Here is a 26,829-nt window from a genome sequence, read left to right on the forward strand (position 1 = left end):
CGCCACCGAGCTAATAACCCTCGTATTCGCTAGCTGGTCTGAAATCGAAGCTGTTCCTCGACTCCTCGGTGATGACGATGCTGACAGCTAACGCCAACCCTTTGTGAACCGGAGTTTGCGAAAGTCGGTTGGCCCGTGTGAGCTATAGTTACGTGTTACCATATCATTAGCCAGCACTACGCTTTTCCTTGCTTTACCTCGTAATGTTACCTGTGCCTACGACGTTGCCGTAATCCGTCTGTTCCCTTCCTTCTATTTCCGCTAATACACTCATCGTCCCTAGATTATCTCCTCACGAAACCGATGAGCACTCCAATTAGATTTGTGAGCCAGCAATCCCCAAACCGAGTGGGAACGGTAGGCAATACGACACTGCGCTTTATTAACTCTCATCGGCGATTCCCACGACGAGAAGTCGCTTGAGAAACACTTCGTTCCTGTGCATTTGAGTAGCAACCTAGAGCAACGTGGTCACAATGTTTGCGACCAGGATTTGCCCCCCTCTGTCTCTAGTGGCAATCTCAGTGGAAAGGGAGAGGTGGCACTGCACTTTCTCGAGTCGAGGTTCTTGTGAAGGAGCGTTCTATAATACGGGGTAACAGATCTTGCAGGGTTTGTCCTCAGGCTCGAGTTTCCTTGTCAATTTCTTTTTTCTTGGCAAATGAATTACAACGCTTGAGACAAGGGACTGCAGCAGTTTCTGCGGTAGTCCCTTGTCAAATGCATGGTGATTCTCCTGTCATAGAAGTCCAACTAGCCTGAATTTCCGTTTTAGTAAAGTACTCTCTTTTTTCTCGCAGATAACCGTATTACGTATGCTATACATTAGACACTCTAACTGTTATATGATATTTATTTCTTGACGGTCCTTCTTAACCGTCATTTTTCTTTCTTTTTTTTTCTGAGCGATTGTAGAAATTGCGCCGGCCTGGATATTTCGATTATTTGTCGTTAGGCGGTATGTTAATAAACTTCACTTACCATCGATGTTATTAAATGTTAAGGGAGGAATGTGCAATGAAGTTCTACTCCAACTTTCATATTAACTTGCCTGATAGCCTGATAACACGATTACTTGGGCTTGTTCTTATAACTATAACTGGCATATCAAAATTAGGCCTGACTAAAACGATTCATGACATCCAAACTCGTGCGGATATTACGCTTGCATATAGTAAACCGTGCCGATTACATTTAAAATATGCAAATGGACACTTTTGTAAATGCTAGCGTGTTTTGATTTTTAACAATTCAATATAGAAGGCCATTCCAAGGTTTAATGACATTGACAAACGGAGATTGAAAACAAAGGTTGTTTTGTAGTTGACAGGGAGTACTCACTCGAAAGAACCATTGTCTAGAACCTCCTCGCAAGATAACAAACAACTCGTATATGTTATTAAAAACTTGGAACTGGCAATACTCGAAGGAAGAAAAGAAGCCTTAATGAGCTGTGAGTAGGAGCGAAAATTCGGACGGCACTTATGCTATAATTAAGAGTTCGACTAAAACTTTAGTCACTTAGCGTATAAGAAATTACACAGTGTCAGTGACCGAGTCAAAAGTTAACTGAAATTTCGGAACCCATACGAGTACTTTCCTCGCAATGGTACATAATGTTCACATTGATATACAATATTCATAACGACATAGGATCCTTATTCTCAATGTAGTAGGTGCCATATAGGGTGTTCCAACTAAAGTTAGCCAAGATGTCAACAGAAAATAAAGATTTGAAACATACGGTGCAAGACTTACGGTGTTATATCGTCAGGCCACTGACGACCGAACACCGTAAGTCTTGCAATCGTGTATTGCACCGCGATTCTTTAAATGCGTAAGCATTTCTATGCCTATACAACGAGGGAACCCGTCCGTCCTTCCGTCACGTAAGACGAGATCGCTTTCAAGATAGGGCCCGCAGCAGCGTCCGAATTGACCTTCGTGCTGCCTCTCGCATCAACTGGAACCAAGCGGTGAGAACACATCGCACACGAAGCTATCAGCACTCTGTCCCCATTGCAGATCGCGTTCAAGATAGGGCCCCCAGCAGCGTCCGAATTGACCTTCGGGCTGCCTCTCGCATCAACGCGAACCAAGCGGCGAGAACACATCGCACACGAAGCTATCAGCACTCTGTCCCCATTGCAGATCGCGTTCAAGATAGGGCCCCCAGCAGCGTCCGAATTGACCTTCGTGCTGCCTCTCGCATCAACGCGAACCAAGCGGCGAGAACACAGCGCACACGAAGCTATCAACAGTCTGTCCCCATCGCAGATCGCTTTCAAGATAGGGCCCGCAGCAGCGTCCGAATTGACCTTCGTGCTGCCTCTCGCATCAACGCGAACCAAGCGGCGAGGACACAGCGCACACGAAGCTATCAGCACTCTGTCCCCGTCGCAGATCGCGTTCAAGACAGGGCCCGCGCGGCCGCGCCGTACGTAGCCGCCGCCGGAGTGCGGTTAATTATGGTTCGCATCGAGAGGAGGCATCTACTGTTCAATTACGTCACGTAGTCCACTGTTCCACTGTATACACTGTATGCACTGTCCAATTACGTCACGTACTACAGCGCGCATCGGCCAGTGTTCTTCTTCCACGAAGCAGCAGCGCCATCCAAACTCACCATGGTACATAACATGTGTGAATATGGCTACTACTCGCCTCTCACTTCGTCGTCTCATTCTGGTCTCAGTTAACATTTCGGTGTGCAACCGCGCTTCTCCATTTCATGATTATTTCGCAGTGTTTCTCGCGATTACACCAAATACTGAAAGCATATGACGACGAAACAGCAGGCGGTTTGTAGCAAACACTTAAGCAGCATTTAGATAACTCCTACAGGAGGTTCCGCGTGTAATTTTTTGTATATCGTCGCTTTTCTACGAACTTGGCTAACGTTTGCTGGGACACACTGTTCTGCTATGCCTCTCGAGTTATAAACGAGTCGAAATAACAGACGACGCAGTCTCGTTCATTATAACCCCTCCGCGTGACCTGTAGCGTAATCGAGACAAATCGAAAGAAGCCAGAGGGCAAGAAAAGAATGCTAAGAAAATAATAAACAATAAAAGCCGCAGTGTTTCGTGGTTCTTCCATCCTCGGTGTGCGTTCACGCTTCCGGTTCCGGCGAGCACGTTTCCGCGGTTTTCATCGAGCCATCGTTCAAGCGTGAAATGAAGACGGAAAACGTCCTTTATATATATATATATATATATATATATACACACACATATACACACTTCCCCTTTCCCCCTTATTCCTTTCATCTTTTTTGTCGGAAGTTGCGCCCGATTTATTGGGCCAGTACCTCCTTTCGTATTTGCGGCTTCATTTCATCTATCTGTATTTAATGTCTCTCTTTGACGTTTTACGTCAGCTTTAACTGCTGCTTATATTTGGCTCGCCGTATACGCTTCTGCACATCCATACGACTTCTGCTCTTACGTTGTCTGCTTTTATTTTTCAATTTTCTTTCGTTAGAACTCTCGCTTTTGTTTTAGTCACGGTGTACGTATGTGCTCCTTCCTAACTGCAGCACTTCTGCTTCGTCGTCTGTATCACTGTTGTCGTCTGTTTCACGATTGTCGTCTGCGTTAACCCACAGCGCTTCTCTTCCTCGCTTTTTCCTTCTTGTTTTTTTCCATGTCGTCTGCTTGCCACCACATTCTATATATGCATGTTCACTTTTTTTTTTTTTCACTTGGGAGTACGGTACAGTCGTGTGCTGCTTGGAAGCATACGTTTCCTGCGCTAGCGAACGAAATTGTATTGGCACCGCCGACACTGTTTTTCTTTATTCGTTTCTTTTTTCCGCGGCAATTTTTCTCAACCCTCACGAGGCGGCGCCGTTGAGAACCTTGCACCTGAGCGCCCCCTGGGTCACATTCGTCATTTCCAGACGACATGGAACATTGCGACGCAGAGGTGGCACCGTGTCGTTGTTTTCTTTTTTTTTTCTTGATTTATCAGGATACGCTCTGTAAACGTGTTCTAGTAAAATAAAATAAGTTAACCACACGCAGCAAAGCTACGGTATTTCGCGTCCTTGCCCAACCCCGGAACTCGAATGATTCAAATTTTTCTTTTCTTTTCTGCTTCACCCTGGAGGACGCAGGCTGCTGTCGTTGTTATTTATAGGCATCATTCGTCTAGTTAGTTCCGTAAAAATTCTGGTGACATGTTTCCTTGGCGCTTAATCTCGGCGTCCTTTATGTTTCCTAAGTTATTTTTGTGTCTTATTATAGTAACGCCAGCACGGCAAACTTCATGGCTGTCCTTGCGTTTCCGAACTTTAAGCTTGAAATATCCCGCTTTGTTTTTTTTTTTTATTTACTCGCACAGCCGTTCGTTGTGATTTACTGACGTTATGACGGGATAGAGAATTCGGAGAAACTGAGGGGCTCAATTTTTTAGCAGCAGCGATGTGAACTCAACTGATACAAAAGCCAAGAAAAGAATGGGACTAATTAAAGAAAAAATTCTCAGGGGGGTGGGGGGGAGGTCCGGGCTGAAATGCAGCACTAATAGGCTGTGTCCAAATCTACGCCCCAGCGACGGTGTCCTCAACCAATCTCGAAGGCCATGCTCCCGTTGGCTGCTCTCGCAGGAAGTAATTGCTCAGGGGTAAGCGCATCACAGACGGTGTGTTTCGGACCGTACCTATTTTCAGCGAGAGTTGAATTTGCGACAACAATTGAAGAACGGGCAACTTCCCGAACTTGCTACCTCCGCATGACACTCGTGATGCTCGTAAATTTGACAATACTGCGGTGGCTGCACCCCCCCGTCCGCTTCCTTGGGTAATTTGTATGCATGTACTAAAGCCTTGTAGTGGGTGTGTTAGCCAGCGCCACTCATGTTCATGGCGTCGAATGTGGAACATCCTTGCAGCAGCATGCGTGTGGAAACAGACAACTGCATGCAAGCTATGCAACGAGTAGCAGAAGTCGGCTAGTAGCACTCGTCTGGTAGATTTATCTTGTTCTTTTCTTTGAAAACAGTTTGCAACATTGTATTTTGAACGAAAACAGCACAACTTGTCCATTTATAGTGGCGCTGTTTTTGTTTTATAACTTTTTCGTGTGTGTATACTTACCCCTTATTTTACAACGCTCGTTCACTTAACGCTCTACCCCTCTACTTTGGTAAACAGGTTCCCTAATCATGATGATTTCGATTGGCAATCCCTTTGAATATAGACGGTGATAAACAATCCCCGAGCCTGCTTGAGGTAATCAGATTTTACTACAGTGGCGAGGTAGGTTATCCAACGCGGCCTATCGATCGAAACAATCGCTGCGTTTTCATTTTTTTCTTTTTCTTTTATGGCGCGCCTCCGCGGTTTCTGGGGGGAAATATTGTAACGGTTGCTCTGAGCGCACGCTCAAAAAGAGGGACGTTTCTCAACCGACTTCTCGTCGCGTACAAATCATCGGGGAGCGTTACTAGGGCTGCTGTGTAGGCTTCATTGTAGGTCCCTGAAGAAGCCTATACAGTAACTGTAAGAGTTACTTACAGCAGGGCCCTCTTCATTTGAATAGAGTAGTCAGGGAAGGGTGCCATTCTCCATTAGGTAAATATTGTTAACACCGCCACACCGTTTCATCCATCCCTCCGTACGATGAAGTCGAGGAAGAGCTTCGTACCGTTCGCTAAATTCATGGTCTATGAACCTCACGCGCAAACGGCTTTTACACCATCCCGCACCATCGCGAGAGCATATTGTTGGCATAGTTGGTCGCCATTTACCGCAAGAAAGATTCGCACACAGCAAGGTCGTCGTCGGTTTCTATCCTTATAGTGTATTAGTCTTTTTGTGTCGGTAAATATGTCATTCTTCCATTTTTTAACACCCTCTCACCTAACACCGTCCCAGTGAAAGGAAACGAGTGATCTGCAGACGTGTCAAAAACGTCAAAAAAAAAAACGAAATGAAGCGAACGTTGATCTGTATGGTCTTTCACGCTCTGTTACCTCATATTGGTGTCTTACTCAGTGCCTTCGTTGTCTTTCTGCTCCCGGTTTCCCCACTTTCCCAATCCCTATTTCCCCCATTTCTCCCGTATTCCTGGCCCACCCCTACCTGCACCGCAGAGGAGTCGGATGACGACATCCCTATTGCCGGCAAGATTCGCAAGCGAGCCGGCTTCTCCGCGAGCACTGGCTCTGAGGGTAAGGTTTCTTCAATTCCTTCTTTCTCTGTCTCTCAATCTTGAGCACGTTTACTTCTTTATCTTCTCAGCCATATCTTACTTCATAATCCCGTTCGCTTTCACGAGGGGTCTCCGTTTGTCTTCGCCTCTTTTTACCCGCGACATTATGTTCGGGGAGAAAAGGAGGCTAGAACGTGAAGCTCCTTAACGTCCTTCCTTATAATATACCTTTCTTTTTCTCCCTCTCTCTGCCTTTCTTGGAGCCCACTTACGCTTGAGTTGGTTCAACCATTTTGTGGGGTCGTTCATTTCGTACTGCACCCTTTCATATCTCTCCGCCTTTATTTGGTTTATTGTTCTTTCTCTCGTTGCTTCTTTTCTATTCTCGCTCGGCTCGCTCCGTCGCTGGCCATAATTTTCATTGTTCTAGCTTCCTGTCTGGTTACTTGTCTTCTGCTCTTTTCTTCTGTTTCCGTTCTTCGCCGTCGTCTGCTTCCGCCGCCGCCGCCGTCGCCGTCTGCATCGTCTGCATTCCTCTTCTGTCTTCCATAACTGCCGTCCGCGCCGCCGCCATTTTGCCGCCCGTCGGCCGAGACTCTTTTTTTTTCTTATTATTTTTTTTTGCTAAGCTGCCTTATAATACGCGTTGACTTATGCGCCCCACTTCGTGGCAAGCTGCCTCTCCTTCTGCTCTCTGAGCTGCAGCACCCCAACTTTTCTTGCCGAGAGCCTTCCCTTATATACCGCCATTCCAGACGCCATCACGTTTAACTTCGCTTTGTCTTCTGCTAAAGCCTTCTTTCGTACTTCTGTTTCGCGTTCGCGTCCCGCTCTCCCGCGTTTCCTGCATTCGTTCATGTCATCTTTCGACTCTCTCTCTCAGCTTTCTCACCACCTCACCTGCCCTGGTCAGATCATAATTTCTCGCTCATTGAGTTGATTGCCTTACAATTTGGGTTGCTGTTTTCGCCTTAAGATCGATGTATCATCGCCATAAGATGCGAGTGGGTGTTGGATTTCGTGCCTCTTCGTGCCCCCGCGGTTCATATATATATATATATATATATATATATATATATATATATATATATATATATATATATATATATTCCCGGCATGTGGTGCTGCCCGCAGTATGTCGGTCCCTCGGCGTTCCCTCGACTGTCCGTGCTTATGTTCCGCTTCGTCGCTTATATGAGCGAGGGAATTCTGTTTTATTTTTATTTCTTTATTTCCGATTTCGGGCGTACATCTCTGCGTACGTATTGCTTTTCTTTGCCAGTTTGAGTATGTTGATAATCGTTTACTTCCGTTTTTTTATTTATTTTTTTATTGTGCTTACATCATTCGTTTCGTTTCACCTGCGTTATGGTTATAAAACGGCGAAAGACAAAAAAAATGACAAAGACGATGGAACTAAGTCCCGTTCTCAGTGGTCTTCATAATACACGCTCCGTTATCTTTGCTTCTTGGATCGTGGAGAGTGCGGCGTGTGGTACGGTGAAATCTAATAGCGCGAATGGACGTTAACCGCTTTATCGTGGGACGGTTTTTCTCGGGCTCTGGCCGTGTCTCGCCTTTCTTTCGTAGGCAGCGGCTGCTTCTTCAATCTCGTCCCCACTTTGCTGCCGACTTCGCGCTGGCGTTGTTCTGTCCTTACCTGCTTGTGGATGCTGCGCCGCCTTGCTCGTTATATTCGTGCGTATCGCGATAGGTTCTAGGCTCGGAGCTTATTTCTTAATTCTAATTTTTTTTCCCTTTATGAACGTTGACGTGCATGTGTTGTCGCTTTGCACTCTCTATGCATTATCCCCTTCCCCCCCCCCCCCCCCAAGCCCGAGCGCTTGCCCATTATCTTGCTGATAGGTTGGTAAGATCTTTTACGCCACTTTTATGAAGCTTTCTTAATATATTTGAAGATATAATTTTGTTTTCTAAGAAACTGCAGAGCCTATTTCTGACATGTCAACTTCTACGCGCAGTTATACGATTATCCGATCTTTTGGCCGTCTATTTAGGCTGTAACCTTTCTTGTTTTTGGATTTTCAGTGGCTTTTATACATTCTTTTTGTAGATTGGTATGAAAAAGCAGGCTGTACATTGATGCGTTGATGTTTTATATATTAAATAATAGTCAAATTAACAGAAATTGGTGCTAATTACTTTGTTGGTTGAAACATTTTTCTTCGCTTAAATGACTGAAGTAATTAATAAGATATACCTGCAGCTGCTGTACGCAGTGCTTAGAGCTACACGAGTTTCTGCCTTACCAACCACGTGTTATATTTATATAGCTAAGCTGGCGAAATTTGTAAACTCTGTGAATATTTTGTCAGAATAATAATCATGCTAATAACAATAATAACTGTAATAAGCTTTGTTTGTGCTGTTTCTTGTCTGACTGAACTTCTAAGGCTGCCACTAATTCTTTCCGCCTTACAGTACCTTACATTCTTAAATGGAACGCTCAGCTGGTGATAGAGCCAGTACAGTTAAAGCTCGATCTAACGAAACCTGATTTTACGAAGTTCCCGATCTATCGAAGAAATTTCAATTTCCCCGGCCGGTACCCATCAGGTTCGACGATGTCATCAACCCGACTTATCGAAACTAGCTTGCGTTAAACCCGATATAGCGAAACTTTTCCACAGATAAATGAGTACAAAGAAAGCGGCGATTTATTTCTAATTTTGATGCAGACTGGTTTTTTTTTTTCGCACGTGTGCTCCCGCGCTATCGCGTCAATATATCTAGGCACCCTAGTCACGGCCCCAATAATTATTTTGACGATGCTGCACGCCTCGCCAATGCACGGAATAACGGACTCGGCCGTCGGCAGTGCTTTTACGCACCAGATGGCGCTAGGGGATGAGGATAGCTATAGGGGCTTGTTGGTGCGGCCTATCTTATTTTGTTGTAGCGCAAGCTGAACAAGGACAGTAGAAAGGCACATCTGACACACACACAGCGCTAACTTTCAACGAGATATTTATTTCCCGTTCTCGTCGTTGTATATACACCCTCGAAACGTCATACAACGTGTGTAAAATTTCGCTAAACGTGTGGTTCGGTAAACGTGTGGCTTACGTGTGGTTCCCAGTTTATTTTTACCGAAATCTTACACGTCTTGTATGACTTTTAGCGGGTCTATATAGGGCGACAAGAACGGGAAATAAATCTGTTGTTGAAAGTTAGCGCTGTATGTGTCAGGTGTGCCTTTCTGTTGTCCTTGTTTAGCTTGCGCTAAAACAAAATAAGGCGCTTGGGGCAACGGTGGTTGCGCCGCCCCCGCGGGCTTTCTACACGCGCAAGCTCTGGTTAGCGGCAAATATAATGCCGTGGTATCTTTTGGGCGTCGCTAGGTTACAATGTTAGATTTCGAAGGAGTGAAAAAAAATCCCTTACTCAATTTTCCGAACTTCCCGATTTAACGAAATAATTCGAGCGTGGTCATATGACTTCGTTAAATCGAGTTTCAACTGTATAACTGAAGCACTTTCGCTTTATCAAGGGAACAAACTGGCTGATGGGACACATTAGGCTGACTTACACGCACTAAAATGTTGTCGTCATGCCTTCAGGCCATACTTCAGCCGTATTCGGTTGCCAAGCGCTAATTGTGTGTTCCTTTTAAAAGTTACTGTACTGTACACACTGCGTCAATGCGAAAGAGAACATTTGTTCTGTGTGCCCGCCCCTCCCCCCGCAATATTGCAACTTCCATCAGCGCAGGAACGGAAACAAAAGGTAGGAACAAAACGTTAATTCTGGTGTTCCCTTTCACATTGTCGTATCATGCACTCCGTAATGCCAATCTCTCCTTCTTTCCGTATCACTGCTTTCTTTTTCTTTCCTTCTTCATTTCTGCTGTACTTTCTAATCGTCAAATGTGAGGCGTTGTGTCAATGTCTCAGGTGCATTGAGTGGCGACTGATGTACTTGTTTGCGCGGTTGCTTTAACACTTTCCTTTGGCAAAGCTTGCCGAGTGCAAAACGGTGATGGGGCATGGCTTGTTTCTGTGAAACGTGGTGATGGCTGAATGACTTTTCCTCTCTTCTAACGCAACTTCTTTGCAGGTTTGTGGCACGAACTCACGCTCGCTCACTCGTCTCATAGTAAGTCGTTTAACTTAAACGTAGTGCTAGTTAAAGTCTCTAGTTTGCTTAGATTTAGTTTAAAGCGCTTAACGCACGCCACGTCGCTTATTCGCTGCGCTCTCGTCTATGTGTGGCTGGCTGGAAAGCGTCATTGATTGCAACACATTTTGTTTATTTATGTATTGCTGCCCAGAGGGCGCAGATTTTGTAGTTTCTGCTTACGGATTTCTTTACGGATAATGAAAACGTAAATTTAATGGAATTATGGATAAAAAAGAAAGAGAGATGAATCCTGATTCCGCAAGATGTGTGGCATCTTAGACTGAGGTGCTCTTTACCAAATTACTTAGTTCACGACAGTTAACATTCTGGCGCCCATTTTTCTTTTTCGAAACTCAAACCTGGTGGAGAATGGGTCGCATCGGGACTTGGGAAAATGCAGGAGTGCTAGGATGATCAGAAGCCTCCCTCATAAAAATTTTAGCGTGCTACGAAAATATCATAGGCGTTTTTTTTTAAGTCTACAAACATTCATTTTAGCATTTTATCGACCTACCGAAGACCGCCGCCTGTAAAGAATAGATAAACCGCATGAATTAACGCATAAGCATTCGTTTGTAAAGTCTGCATGCACGACTTTATGTTGACTCTCGCTGACTCTTGGGGAAAACATCTCCATGTTTAACTAAGACAATACATATTCGCAGTTCAATTGCAAGACAGCCTGAGGATAAGTGAATCTGCAACCCTTCATGCCAAATTAAGTCGTGGCGCGCAAGTACTGGTGGAATATCATCCTCTAGATGGAAGGGCCCTTGTAATCTTACATTGGGAACCACAGTCTCTGTGTATGTACAGTCGCGGACAGAATAAAATGGACCACAGGATCTTCGAAAACGTTCAATTCCCGAGCAGCCTTTAGCAGTAACCAGTAAAACTGCCCACGACAACGTTGTTAGCATATTCTAGTCGAGGTCCAAAATGCAAATACCAGATTGCGTTGTGAGGTTGTGGAGATATTCAGCTTTTTCTTAGATTTCATGGTCCGTAATATTCTGTCCGCGACTGTACACCATGTGCTTTCATCGACGACTGCTTCTGATTACAAGAATATAATATTTTTTTGCTGATGAAGTTTAATAGCAGTAGGGAACAATAATTTTTTTACGCCCAATACGAAATATATAGTAATACAGCGATACAATATACCATCCTCCTGCTTTGAAAGTGCGCTTGGCTGCATTGCGTACACACACACGTGCCCGACTGGTGACGTCATCGCCGATTGCTCGAATGAAGGCGAAGACGTTCCGGGGCTCGAATGTTGCGCGCGGTTTCGTCTCGAGAGCAACGACTGCAATTTTCAGTTTCATATAAGCCGAGCAAATCAATTGTTCACACGCGCTGGTTGCAAAAAAATTACGACACCGCCATCAGCTCGCCAGGCTATCTCTTGGGAAAGCTCGGTTTACAGTCGTAAAATAAGTTTCCAGAATTAGTTAACAAAATTTAACTGCTTAACTGATGGATTTAAGCTTGCACGTCGTAGTGGCAGGATTGCAGTCCGGCAGAGCACTCGACGGATAAATTTTTTGCGCGAAGCTTTGTACCTGTAGCATCAATGTGAATAATCTATATATATATATATATATAATACCCAAGTCAGTGGGCGGATTGATAGCTGTCGCCGTAGCACAATTGGTAGCGCAAAGCACGCGTAATACAGAGGTTGTGGGTTCTGATCCCACCGGCGAAAACTTATCTGTTCGTGAGCCTTCATTTAACTTTTCTTCATTATTTTCGACATTTCAATTTGAACTGCAGCTAATTTCCCCGATGCTTTCCTTGGCTTCATTTTCTGTTGACTTTATGTGGTCATGATTAACAAAAGCGAACCCCTCGGTTCCATTTCTACTCTCTACTCTCGTATATATATATATATATATATATATATATATATATATATATATATATATATATATATATATATATATATATATAATATGTGTGTGTGTATGTGTGTGTGTGTGTGTGTGTGTTTGTGTGTGTTTGTGTGTGCATTCTTAACGTGCCACAGCAAATGTCTATTTATCGGTGGTCGTTCCACGTTGCGTGTACTTTAACGACTGCCGCTGTTGTGACGACTGTTGCTTTTCCATCCCACTCATCGGGAACACTTGCCCTTCATTTCTTTCGGGACGTAGAAGGGTTACTCGGCTACAGTATGTGTAATGTAACAACAACAACAAAAAAAGAAAGACGCCAGCCTTCTTCTCGGCTTCCTCTGGCATGATCGCCTAGGCACCTGCAGCAGTGCACGTGACCTCCAACGTCGCAGTGCACGTGACCTCCAACGTCGCAGTGCAACGTCGCGTGCTACCTGGCACGCGGGACAGCGCCGACCACGCGTACGCCCTTCCCGCATCCCTATCATTGTTATCACAACAATAAAGAAAAGTCTTATCAGTAATCTCGATCGTCAGGGTAGAAGTACCGTGCCCCACTGGGATGCGACACACCCTATAGTGCTTATTGAGTACGCGTCACTTCGCCGACCTCGCGTAGCGTAAGTTAACGAAGGTTAAATACAGGGGCCTCGTGTCCAGCCAATGCGTAACGACATCCGGGATGCGTGTTCCACAGAATGGAGTAGGAGGAGTAGGAGAGCTCGCCCCATTGTGCGCCGCGCTAATCGTTCCGCGAAGCTTCAGTGAATCCTTCTGCGTGAAAAACGTGCATTCTGCTCGTTTTCTCTGGCTCAACTATGCAGGGCCGGCACTTGTAGTGCTCGCTAGGCGTGTAATTAACAAGAGGCTCTAAAGAGAAAAAAAGATATCTGAACCTCTATTGCTAAATTACCCATCAACAAACACAAGAATAAGAAGGCTACTCTTACTGTGAAAGGAGACTCGGCAAGCCAAAAAGAGGTGCAGCAAATAAACACTGGTCTCGACGGCACGGTAATGTTCGCGGTAACTCGCCATGACGTCATAGATGTTGACATTGTTTGCTCGGGCCTCGTTAATTTTCCTCGACTAAAGATATGGCCTGTTCATCGTATCTTGAAGGAGCCAGCGAGAGAGTGAACTTGGCAGTTTTCGGGGATTTTCGTTGTGCCCAAAACGGCCCAACTGCGGAAGAACACGTTGAAATTCCTGACGTCACACGAGGTACCGGTTCTTAGGTTACGGCGGTTCTTAGGTTACGGCGCGAAAATTAAAACAAAATGAAACTTCGATTCTACATTTTTCTGTTCTCTTAATCGACCTATCACCATGAAATTAACGAAATATCGTCATATGGAATGATTTTCCTTTCCTCTTTAAAGACAAACGGTCAATTCTATCCTTTCCTTTTAAACATAGGATAAACGACGGGGAGCGCCTAACGGAATAACGAGACGTGTACTAAGGGATAATCCCCTGCTTCAGGGCATCGTATGGAGGGAGGACTTTAGACAGTGTTCGCGTCGCGTACGTCAGGGGGCGCTGTCGGCGCATGTAGTGCAGTGAAGAGCTTTTGCACAGACTTCGTCTCCCCTTGGCTTCGTACTTCACCTCAGTGACCTCGCGTAGCGCAGTGCAACGAAAACTGTGCGACTCTGGCGGCAAGAACCGTCCGCGTAGGCAGAGGGATTCGCCGATTGCTCTACGCTGATTCATCTGTGATAATTAAAACGGTGTCGAGCTCGGGAGGACTAGCGAAAGACAGTGTTTGAGTCGTTCTCATTGTTCGCGTTCCCGTGTGTCTGATAGGAGTCCTTGTCGTAATGCCGGCCGCAGAAAGCGAAGCACAATCTCGTGCTTGAAAGATATTAGACGATGTGTCGAGATTTTGAAGTCCTTCGGGAATGCGGTGGCCTGCCTGAAGGCTGAGGCAATGACCCTTCCCAGGGAAAGGCCTTAGCCCCTCTGGTGGACTTCGGAGGTAAGCTAACGACGACGCTAATGGACAAGTTGAGGACCCGCAGCTTTCGATGAACTGCACGGCACAACTTGGTGAGAAGGCGTTTAATTCGGGTCCATCGTGATGAATTCATGAGTACAATGAGTTAATAAAAGGGCGGCGGCTGTTATCTCTGTTTACGTTGGACCCCCTCGTAAAACAAGCGGGAAAGAAAACCGAGAGAACGCGAGTGATTTTCAGGCCAACGATGAAATGAAGGAGATGCTAAATAAATATTTAAAAATAACAAATTTAAAACGAAATAAAAAGACGGATATAGCAGGAAATACGTTTATCTCTGATTACCTTACGGTGATGCATGAGTATATGCAGTTGGGATCGACCCTTGAACTCGTGACTTATTGCAGAGATCCATGGGTTTAACGGTAATGATTACTTACGATTTGTTGTACTATATACAAATGCAACACGAACGCATAATTGGAACGTATGCACGTGTGTAGGGTGCAAAGAAATGTGCAGTGCGAAGAATAGCACAGGCGGGCCATGGTCGGAGTATAAGGAACATGGGTTTTAAGAGAAAGGGAAACGGATAAACAGTTTCTTCATTTCTTGCGTCTTCGCGTTGGCAAAATAACTTTCAAGGACGACGGGGCAAGGTTGGGGTAAAAGGAACGTGGGTTTTAACAAAAGGGGAAAGGGATAGACATGTTTGGTAATTTCTTGCTTCTTCGAAATAGGGAAGAAAAAGTTTCAAAAACGACGAAATCATGCGAAACGACGACGCAGGCATCCTGCCCTGCGTGGCCGACGCGTACCAGCTGACCCTGGACGCCGACGAGCTGGGCGAGGCGCAGCGGGAGCCGCTGGAGCGGCTGCGGGCCCGGTTCGAGCAGGCGCTGCGCGACATCGAGGAGCGCTGGCGGCAGCGGGTCGCCGATCTCGAGGCCCAGCTGTGCGGCCAGCCGGAAGTGGACAAGGACTCGATCGACTGCGCCCAGTCGACCATCGCCAAGCTGCAGGACGAACTGAGCATGCGCAGCGTGCTCGCCGAGCGGCTGCGCGCCGACGTCACGGCGCTGCAGAACCAGCTCGCCCAGCAGAGGGAGCAGCTGGCCGCGGAGCTGTCCGCCCGGGAGCACGAGGTGGCGCAGCTGGGCGAGCTGAAGAGGGCCTCCGAGACTACCGCGCAGGCGCTGCAGGCGAGTCTGTTGCTAATTATACGCGGCCAGGTGTGCTCGATGTGCCGAAAAGTGAACGTTTAAACGAGCGAGGAAGGGATGGGGCGGGGGGTTTAACGACATTTGCGAGCTGCACGCCTACCCAGAATCGTCATCAGTTTGACAAATTAACTCGAGTGTGACACGAATGGGGAGAGTTGCGAGTGTACTCGAAGGTACGAGTAGGGCCGATCCCGAGTATTGAGAGACGATTACGAGTGGTTACCCGAAGGAGTGTGGGAGTCGGTTGTTCCCACGTAGTGTTATGGGCACCTTATAAGGGGTCAGTGGGCACTGGTTGGCCATTTCAATAGATGTATTTGGGCACTCGGAGGTGGGAGTGGGCACTCTGAGAAGGGACTATTTCTGAGTGGGTTCTGGGAGTTTTTCAGTGAATCCACCCCGTAAACGAGCACGAGGTACGAGTTCTCATCCCCCCCCCCCCAAAGAAAATAAAGAAATGTGGTTCGGCTGTTCCCTATAGTGCGTGTGACCACTCGTAGGTCAGAAAGTGGGCACTCCGAGCAGGGATTGGGTAGATCCAGAAATCTTGTCTACGGGCACTAATGTGTGCGGGTGGGTAGTAGGGAACTGAAGGTGTGAAAGGGAAATCAGAGGTGTGCCATTCGGACGTGTGAGAAAGCACTGCTGGGGCATGAATTGGATAAGGTAGATTCGTGAGCGAACTTTTTTCGGTGTTACGCATCCCTCGCTGTCCCTGTTTCGAAAATTTAGCAAAACTACGACTTTTATTTCCCTGTAACCTGCCAATGAAACAATGTGTCGGATGATAACGCGATACTTCCCGTAAATGCCGTGAAACCTCCCTGACTTGTCCTAGAACAGCTATCTTCCCGAGCGATAGCGCCGTCGATTTCTTCGGGCGTACTGTCGTCTTCAGCCAGCCACACCCGCCCGCGATGCTTGGCACTTCCAGCTGGCCTGGAAGCAAACCCTCTTTCCTTTGCTTTTTCCGACGTGACCTTCGTTGAAGCTGATGTTTTCGCTCCACAGGCGAAGCTGGAGGAAGCCCAAAAGAAGGCCGCAGACGAGTCGAACAGCAAGCGGGAAGCTTGGAACGCGGAGCGGGAAGCGCTGCTCGCCAGCATCGAGGTGAAGGCGAAGCAGCTAAACGAACTGAAACGCTCTCTGGCGGAAGCGACCGCTTCAAGCGGTACCATGGGTCGTCTGCAGGGTGACGCAGGGGCTTCCTCGGCGGCTGGCGTCGAGGGCGAGACGCCCGGCATGCAGGCCATGTACGAGTCCAAGCTGGCCGAGGTGCGGTGTCAGGTCGAGCAGGACCTCGTGCGAAAGGTGAGGGGCCGCCCTTCTCTCCACTACTTCTGAAGATCTGGCATGCCCCCTTTTAGGAGTCGCACGATCATCACGCAGAAGTCTGTGTGCTTGTGTGTTTCTTCGCTTGCTTGTTATATGTCGGCAGACTACAGTAATCCGTGTCCACATCATTACCTGTGCTTGTAGCGATCCCAACTCCGTGTTTTTTTTTTCTGTCACTCCTCGAGAGCGGAAGACTGCGCTTCTTCAGTAAATTCCCTTGATGCTCCCTGTGATGAGGAGTTGGTCAGCAAGGATACGCCGTTCTAGTCTACTGTTTTCCGTTCCTTCGTTTTATTTTCTTCTACGTCAGCAGACCCCACGATCAGAGAAGACACTGCGCTTAAATAACGCTGCTCCGTAGTTCTCACAACGAACAAGTTGCTTGCCGACCACACCTTCACTCCTGTCCATTTGATTGGCGGCCGAAAAGATCAGGTTACAAAATTTTCTTTCGGGAATGCATTAAAGTGGTATAACTTAGTTTAGGGTAGGTTATGCGCAGGGCCTGTTTCAGTTAGGTGCATTGGAATGCAGGGGCCACTTCGGTGCGGTGTGTGGCACTTCTATCTACTTCTTTAGATCGAGGTGGGGTGTTGAGTGAAGAAGCGTTCTAGAGGGCGGGGTCGGCACCTGCGAGAGTCCCTCGATCCACGCCTCAGGGTAGCAAACAATACGTGCATCTGTTTGCACCATCTCTGGTTTCGTCTCTTCGCGCTCTCTCACTCTCTCCCCCTTCCTCACGTTGTTCAACTTTCCGCCTCTCCAAGGTTCGCACCGATGTGGAGCGTGAGCTACGCACGAGCCTGGAGCAGAACCTGAGGCTACAGCCCAGTCGGCGAGACAGCGACCCGCAGTCGCAGCTCAGGAGGCCGCAGGACCTGACCGCCCAGCTCACCGAGGACATCTGCCAGCTGCTCAGGCAGTGCCTGCGATGCGGCGCGTGGACCACCACCACCGCCGCCGCTGGCACCGACGGTGACGTCGAGGCGCAAGGGGGCGCTCGCAACCAGCCTGGCACAGGGGGCGCTAGAAGCACGCCAAGGTAGGCACTGCAAAAAAAAAACTAAAGAGAAAGCGCATCACAGTAGAATCACACACTAAGCACTTATGAAAGTTGATAAACACATACATTTTAACTTCATACTAGAGCTGGTCTTGAAATTCCGAACCTGATGTCATCGACATTATCGGGGCGTCTTGACACAGTTCAAAGATTGCCTGTTTGCTGACGCCGTGCGGCAATATGGCGACGCTCTTGGTAAAATCGAAAGCGCTACGACCGCTTCAGCTGGCTGCGCTTGCGTGTGGCAGCGTTAGCGATTAGAGGAACGGAGTGAGCCAGTTATCATGACAATATTATACGTGACGTATGACGCGAAAACGGAAGCTGGTTCGTGAGAACAAGTATTTCAATAAATTATTTAGCATGCTCTGACGCTTGGCAGTATTATTTTCAAGCGTCTTATGATTTGCGCTTGTTGGTTAACCCGATTAAACTAACAGTGCGACAATAAACTTTCGACAACCTACCTCCCATGACTGTGCCTGAGAAGTTTTTAATCTTGAAACGTGTAATCTCTGACTAAGCATGTGAATCATGTTCGCTTTGCTATTTTCTGGGGCCTTTCGTGTGCGTTGCAATAAAATTACTTACAGCTTTTGTCTTTTTCTATCTAGTTCTTTTTATTTGTTGCCCCTTTGTTGTGTTGTAGTTGTCAGTAAATCGTACAAAAACGTCTGTTTAAGAAAATTCGCAGCTTCACCTTAAAGGCAAAGCACTGACAGCAATAGCAAAGCATTAGGCAACTACACGAAATAATGCTTGTAGTCTTATCGACCGTATAAATTTTTGAATTGCAGTATACGTTCACTTACCAGTTAATCTAACAAGCACGGTGTCACACGCATATGCAAACAAGAACAGGTGTCACTCGATGACCGCGTACACTCGCCGTCGTGGTGCTGACGTCACGAAGAGCGCAGGCAGAAGGGAGCGAACGCTTCGTGCAACCTCTCGCATCAACGCGCCTCCGAAACTTGTGATTGCGCGACCTTCAGTGTTAGGCTCGCGGAAAGACGGTGCACACGAAACGATCAGCCATCTCGGCTCGCTCAGGTATTGCACCCTTCGCAGATTACCTCCGAGATAAGAGTGCGCGTGAGATGCGCATGCACTCAGCCGCGCCGACAGCCAGCGCCGCCACGGCCGGGCTAAACGAGGAGACGCGCGCTCATCCGGGCCCCCTCCTAGCGCGTGCTCGATCCCGTCACCTCCAACACTGGGCGCGCGTCAGGCCGCCGTCCTTCTCGGTTCACCTGTGCACGCTTTTTTCTCGCACCCACGGCATGCGGAGCGCGGGGCGCGATAGCGTGTTACCGCATCTGAACTTTATACGCAGACAGGCAGTGTTGTAAATTCTCCTTCAGCGTCCCTATAGTTAGTATCGTGGTAAAATAACAAACTGGTTGGAAGTCATCGCCGCGCTTCGTGCCTTCTGATTCTTCTTGCATCCGAGTGCTACTTTCGACTTGTTCATCATGATCATCTACATCATCATCATCAGCGTATTTTACGTCCACTGCAGGACGAAGGCCTCTCCCTGCAATCTCCAGTTACCGCTGCCCTGTCTCAACCGATTCCAACCAGCGCCCGCGAATTCCCTAATTTCATTGCCCCACCTAGTCTTCGGCCGTTAGCTTAGTTATTTCGAAGCTTTGTAAGGTTTGTACCGTCATTTAACGCGAGAGAAAAAGAAAACATAATAGTAGAAAAATATCGCGTCGTAGTACTTCCTTTACGCTGAGCATGTCTCATTGTTTTTCGTTCTCCGCAACGTGCAGCGATGGCGGCGACCCGGGCGCGAGTCCGCACAGCGTGACGTCGGGCGCCTCGCTCCAGGAGCAGCTGGCCAGCCTCATCGGCAAGGCCATCGGTGCCATCGAGGGCCACCTGGAGACGCTGCACCTTCAGGAGCACGACCGGCTGCGAAAGAACTGCGAGGAGCAGCTGCAGCGCCTCAGTGAGTGGCGAGGCTTCACTCGTGTGTGTGTGTGTGTGTGTGTGTGTGTGTGTGTGTTTAATGAGACAAAAATAGGTCAGCAACTTTTCTGCACAACATCAGCGTCGTTACCACGATGGAAGCTTGCGTAAATTAGTTTGTCATTAGATACGGAAAGGCGGCGCACCTGATCGTGTTTTTGGGTTTATTATTATTATTATTATTATTGAGCTAAAGCATGCACAAGTGACTGAGGGGAAAAGAAGGGGAAAAGCAGGCAGGCAACTGCCACCGGAAGGAGCGCGACGCCCGACTACTCTTCAAGAACGAATAAATATAAACATATATATTGAAGATTGTAAGTTGTGATGTAAAAGGGAAAAAACAAGATGACAAATCGCGAAGATTAGAGCAATAACGACAAAGAATAGAGCACGGCAATTGTCACAGGAAAAAATAACACCGCAAATCGCGCTAACTACAGTATGATACTAGAAAGAAAAAATGAAAGCCCGACGTCTCGTCACTTGGCACACAATAACGAAATACGCTGCAATGCGAAAGCTAAGTAGTGATGAGGCGTCTGTGTAACAACGTAGCATTTCCTAAAATATAGTATGGCACTTCTTCACAATGCTGTAATATCGTTAACGTTGTAATGTCCTTCTGGCATCGCTGTGACGATCAGCTTTTAATAGGCCGCTGTCGCATAGTGTAACTCGTAGCGTGCGATTTGAGAGAGCATCGGGCTCGTTCTCACATCACTGTAGGTGCATCATGCATTAGCACTCTACGTCGCCTAGAAAAGGTCGTGGGTCACGTTGCTCCCGCTCGCCGGCAATCAATGTGCTGAGCAAGGTGTGCCTGTGTCCGTGTTCCAGCTGTGTTCACACTATGTGCGGAAGAGCTGCTCATCGCGGAACCATTAAATTCAGCTGTATACGGCCTCAACACCGCTGCACAGAACAACCGATTCAGTGTGCACATGTGACACACCAGTCGTTATTATCAGGTTCCAGTAGCTTTACGTGTTTGTAGCATGTGCGACGCACTTCTAGTAAGAGGAGTTGGAAGATCGCGAGTCCGTCATATTTTCTTCGAAGCTGTTTTGCGAAGGTTCATGCACGATTGCATTGAACTTTGCTATGTGCGTTTGATTTGAAGCTTCAACGACAGTGCCTGTCGTGCAGTTAGACTCGCAGCAGCGCAGCATGTATGGAAATCCCTTTTTAAGAAAATGGTGTGTTGCGCCATATGGCGCTCACTGCACGCTAAAGTACTGCAGTGTACGAAACACAGCTCGGCCCAGGCCTTCTCTGACCTTGCTCTAAGCGCAGCCTTTAACACCAGCTCTTTCGCAACTCCCCTGTGCCTGCATACTGAACAATGAGTCACAGCATCATAGTTCTATAACCAGTGCAGTCGTGTCACTAATAGGTTAGTTGCTAACGCATGCTTTCTTTTGCATCCATCCCCTTTTCCTCTACCATTTCTCCCAATCCTTGCATTCGTTTTTTTTTTTATTCGCAACTCCCTCGCCCTGCGTCGAAACGGCCGTGGTCATCGCGACACAGAGCAAAAACACATGATGGAGCGCTTGGAGTGCGAGCTTCAGCACAACGAGGAGCTGGAGCGGCTACGGAAGCAGCATCAGCATCAACATCATCAGCAGCAGCAGCAGCAGTCCGGGCCGGCTAGCCAACAGCAGCCATGCGAGGTTCGTAGCCGAGACGCCTTCGCCTGCCGCTTGGTCGCTTTCTTGTGGCGATGGTGGCTTCGGCCGCTGCTCTTCGTCTTCTGGATCGCGCTTGGCTTGGCTTTGCACGGCGCTTCCAGCACTCGCGGATTCTTCTGCGAACCGACCCGACCGCTTGGTGACTAGCACCGGCACAGCTGTGCGAGAGCAAAAGCTCATGCGAGGGGAGTAACACAGCTCAGAAAGCTCCGCCAAAGGGTGCTGTTTTGTAGGCACTACTTTTAATTCCGCCATGTTGCCAAGTTCGCCATCGTGTGTTCATCAGCTCTGATTGGCTAGTAGGGCAGCCGCGCTTTCTCTTGACTGGATCAAACTGCAAAAAATGGCAGATTTTGACAGCGCAGTAGAATGCCGCAGTGTATAATTCCTTGTGGGAATTCATTCACCAGTTGGTCCTCCTCGAGAACTTTTCTCTTCCTCAAGAACATTGGCTTTGTTTTTTACCCTACTACCCGGCATGCCTTTTTGGTAGTTCTAAACGCAACGATGGACCAATCTTCAGACGCCAAAGTGCTCTGTACTGTTTTCATTGTGCCGCATGTTGTCTGTAAGCAATCTCACATGCGTTGTTCGTGAGGCGGCGAGTTCAATGTCAGGAGAACTCGCTGTGCCACTGCAGCAGCTGTATCAGACACTCGTCATCGTGAACATTCTCAACACCTCCTCGACTCCCATTCGCACTCATACGTTAGTTGTAGACCACTTTCATCATAGTCAGTCGGTCGTAGTCTCAAAACATTGACATTTCATGGACGCAGTGTTCAGTGCTACTCAGAGAAGAACGCTCTTTCTCGGCGAGATTGATGGATGGGCACGCACGATGTTCTTGCAGTTTTACTTAGGTATTTATACGGAACGTTTTACATTGTGTTACTTTTTTTCTTAATTTTTTGCTTGCATTCTGTTGTTACTGCCAGTGCGCATGCTGCGATGAAATAGTTGTAGTCCTGGCTTTTTAAAACATTAGCAAGCATGTTCTAGCAGGCCCAACATGTTTGCATGCTTTGAAACTAAATTTAGTTATATGAAAGCATCGTGCGAGAGTTAAGTGCATTCTCCCGCTAATGGAAAAGTTTGTGTTGTCTGTTTTTATTTGAAACTGCGCACTTTGAGACTGCTGTATCCCTATTAATTACTCATATATCCTTGAACTGCATTGAAGACTGTGCTGCCATTACATTTGCTCAGTTCATATTGTGTGTATATCATCTGCACCCGGAAATAATGACGTAACACATATGTTTTACTTTGTATCACTTGATTCTCTTTAATTTGGCATTGTCATTCAAAACTACACGTTTCTGTGTATCGAAAAACAAAAAGCAAATGTGAACCACAAGCTGTATCCACTGGCTGTTTCTAGTGATCGTCTTCAAAACTTCATTTGTGATCTATTCGCGATGGCGCTTTTAAATTTGCCCTTGTCCAACACGTAGGGACTCCCCCGAACAACTGAATGTTACAGGTACAATTTTACGATTTTATCACAAGCCACTCATGGCAGCGCTGTGTTCATCTTTCACAGTCAGCAAGAATGTTATTGAGTTTGCTTAATGCGCCAGCTGCGGTTTTCTTGTTTTCTCAACTTTAAGAACGCGAAGAAGTTTCAAGCTTGCTTTGGCATGTGCGGAAAGATGGGTGCAAGATGTTTAATGCGTGTGGTGTTGTAAGTCTGCACACGAAGGAACTTGTCTGATGTGTATATAGCAGTGGCGTAGCCAGAAATTTCGTTCGGGGGGGGCTAACGTTGCAGCTCGGCCTCCTCCTAAGAGGAAACATTAGGTCGGATGCTCTTATCTAAATACATGTAGAAGGAGAATTGGTTTTTCTCGGCAACCACTGCACCAAATTTGATGAGGATTGTTGCATTTAAACGAAAAACCTAAATTCTAGTGACTGTTTTGTTTCGAATTTTCGATTTAGGTAGTCAATATTTTATTGAAAAGTGGCGAAATCGAAAATTTTCGGGAAACGAAACAATGCAGTTTACAACTCTGTATATCAGCAATGAAAATTGATATCACAATTCTGTGATTTGCACATAACAGGACATCTACAGCGGACAAAGCTGATATGTTACACATGAGTCTAAAAAAATGAAGTCTTATGGAAATACGGCTTTTGCAGAACCCTTGTACATAACATAACCAATTCACGTAAGATACAAATAGACATATCGAATTTGTCCGCTTTGAATGGTGCAATGGATGCTGTTTACAGAAGCGGGATATCTGTTCTTGATGCAAAGCTATTAATTTGTAAACTTCGTGTTTCTATTTTTTTCGAAGTTTCGAATTTTTCAAAATATTTTAAACAAAGTTCAGGCCCTAAATAGAAATTCCGCTTCCAACAGACACTAGAATTTAACTTACTCTCTGAAATGCGACAAATTTCATTAAAAGCGATTCAGGAGTTATCTCACAAAAGCGTTTCTACGTTTTACATGTATCTGAATAGGCCACGTCGGAGTTCGGCCCGAGCTAAAGCTTCCTCTTAAAAAATTTGCCTATGGATCAAATACATGAATAATAACTGCATTATCATTGCCAAAGATGCTGCAAACGAATTCTTGAACGCTACGCACTGTCAATACAAGTAAAATATGTATTCTTTTCATAAAATATTATACTCGTATGTGCCAAAAATTGTGCCCAACATAACTGGTGTCAATGCTTCCATGTTTTTCGTCTATTTAATAAGTAAAGAAAATATCACACGAACTTTAGAACTACATCAGTTCGAAACCACCAAAGCATTCCATGCCGCTGATATGAAAAATGTAAAGGCCATGAAATCAACAAGTTGAGGACAAATATGTTAATGAAACTTTGTCATTCAAGATCCTTGTTTACATTCTTGTACATATGCAACGGCCAGTGACAAATCTCACTGACGCTGTCATTTGTTCCAATGTATTACGCAGGAGCAGCTGTCACCGGTCGTGTATCGTGAGTAATTGCACCGAAATTATTGTCCCAATAGAGAGCACGTATAAAAAGCAGGAGTTTTGCAGAATATACGAGGGTGAGTCAAATGAAGTGAGCGAATATATGAAAAATGGGGTACTTTGTTTAAAGGTAGCCTTCATTTGCATTCAGACATTTGTCCCATTGACAAACGAGTCGCGTAATTCCCGTCTCATAGAGTTGCTTAGGTTGCTGCTTCAAAACGTCTGCAACTGACATTCACGTCATCGTCCGAGACGAATCTGGTTCCCTTGAGCTGTTTTTTCGGCTGCCCAAAAATGGGGAAGTCGCAAGGCGACAGGTCTGAGCTGTCTGGCGGCTGTTGCAGCGTTCCCCGCTTGAACTTTGCCAGTTTTGTATTAACCACATCAGCGACGCAGGGACGGGCATTGTCGTGGAACAAGATGACCCCATTCGTCAATTTGTCACGTAGTTTGTTCTTGACTGCGACACGCAGCCGATCCGGCGTTTAGCAATATCGGAAACAATTGATAGTCTCTCAAGATTTAGCAAATTCTATCAGTAATGGCCCCTGACAATCGAAAAATAAGTCAACAATACCTGTCCGGCGGAAATGACGGCCTTTGCTTTCTTTTGGGGTGGTGAATTCAAATGTTTCCATTATAAGATTTGCTGTCGTGATTCAGGCTCGTAGTAGTGGCATGATGGTTCGTCTCCGATCACAATTGCAGACAAGAAATCGTCACCCTTATTGACATACCGGATCAGATGAGTGAAGGCAGCGCCGAACATCTCCGTATTCTGGCGGTGGTCCAAAATCTTGGGCATCCATTGCGCATACAAGAGCCGATAGCCGAAATGTTCATGAATTACGGCGTGAACGGTGACGGTGAACCGAACCGTGAGCGATGTTCACACGCTCTGGCAGTTCATCGATGCTTATCCTCCGTTCTTGTGTCATCAGCTCATCAACCTTTGCAATTTTGTTAGGTTTGCACGATGGCTTTGGCCCGGTCTGGGGTCGTCTTTACAAATTTCACGTCATTCTTTGAACCGTTTGTTCTAACGCTTCACAGTGGCCAATGAAATGCAATGTTCGACGTACACGGCAGCCATACGGTGACTTAATTTCTTTTTGGGAAACACTTTCAGCTGTCAAAAACCTCACGGCACTACGCTGCTCCACTTCTGGAGCGTCCATTACGTCACGCAACCATGTTCGTCCCAGTGTATGAAAGCGTTAAAGAACATTTATCCTCAAACCTGCGTGTCACTTTTGTAAATCACAGATGCCTGTGTGCTACGCGCAGGCCTTGCAGATAATGAACAGAACCATAATTGCGCGGGGTGGGTAGGCTCACTTTCATTTGATTGCCCTCGTACATTAGAAATGCGAAGATACAATGGAATATACAAATGCGAAGACACAGCTTGATAACGGGCAAAAAAGTGCCACTGGAAACATAGTTCACTGCACGTATACACAAAACATACGTATAAGTCTCCAATAAATCTACGTATCTAAGAAAGAGTCACGCTATATAATGGGTCAAACAAGGCAAATAAACATGTTACGCAATCACAGATTCACAGAATCCTAGATCCCGCCCCCATTCCATCCACTCCCCCCGATGTATTGTGCGCGACCGAAGGCGGCGCGCTTGCTCCTCACTTTTCTCCCTTGCGCACGCAAGACTGAGCCACCATCGTCGGCTCACCCATTCCCCCTCACCCCCCACATGCTTTCACTCGCACATACAGCATGCGGTGCACGGTCACGATGTTATCGCCCTTAGAATTTATGCGGAACGTGAGGGCGACGGCGACGGCAGGAATGCGCCTAGAGTCTCCATATAATTGCTATTGCAATAATATAATAAGAGTATCCGCAGCTGAAGCGTCCCATGGCCCATTACTTTCCGCAAAATAAGTAACAAAATAGAACTTTCACCACGCGACAATTCGCTGCGCCTCAACGTTTTTTTTTTTTTTTTCCTTTTGTGGGGCGGGGGCACCATAATGAAAAAAAAACGCAAAGTATGTTGGTCACAATCGAATGCCTACTTTGGGCAACTAATGTGGCTATTAAAGGAATATCGAAGAAAACACGAGACGCTTGGTCCACCAAGAACCATGCGCATACTGCTCGGTATCCTACACCGGCGAGGCAAGACATTCTGGAGAGGTTGCGCTCAAGCGAACGCGGTGCAATCCGTCGTCCCCACAGTGATGGCGGCGAGCGACCATTGTTTCTTTTTCTCGTCTGCTAGCCAGAAAGCGTCTAAAACTGCCAGACGAAAATGCACTCGGCCAGAGAAAACCGAATGTGCACCGAAGTGCGCCGCGCGGTGGTCGGGGCAACACGAGAAAAACGCATGCGCTCTGGCTGGCTCTCGCAGCCCGCGGGCAGGGGAGCGAGAACAAAAAAAT

General features: G+C 46.7%; 1 protein-coding gene across 4 annotated transcripts in view; it reads left to right on the forward strand.

Moving 5' to 3' along the window:
• LOC126534485 (ninein-like protein) overlaps positions 1–26,829 on the forward strand; it is a 496,791-nt gene that overhangs the window by 464,439 nt on the left and 5,523 nt on the right. The window contains exons 15-22 of one of the 4 annotated variants that reach the window (XM_055072241.2): positions 6,097–6,174; positions 10,233–10,271; positions 14,949–15,361; positions 16,394–16,492; positions 16,574–16,693; positions 17,485–17,759; positions 19,559–19,737; positions 21,291–21,433. In XM_055072241.2, coding sequence (XP_054928216.1) covers positions 6,097–6,174; positions 10,233–10,271; positions 14,949–15,361; positions 16,394–16,492; positions 16,574–16,693; positions 17,485–17,759; positions 19,559–19,737; positions 21,291–21,433 — 1,346 coding nt within the window. Of the gene's footprint in view, positions 1–6,096; positions 6,175–10,232; positions 10,272–14,948; positions 15,362–16,393; positions 16,694–17,484; positions 17,760–19,558; positions 19,738–21,290; positions 21,434–26,829 lie in introns of all 4 variants that reach the window. The other 3 variants (XM_055072238.2, XM_055072240.2, XM_055072242.2) reach the window with 3 other exon arrangements.

This window comes from Dermacentor andersoni, chromosome 7 (assembly GCF_023375885.2).
Source record: "Dermacentor andersoni chromosome 7, qqDerAnde1_hic_scaffold, whole genome shotgun sequence".
NCBI lineage: Eukaryota > Metazoa > Arthropoda > Arachnida > Ixodida > Ixodidae > Dermacentor > Dermacentor andersoni.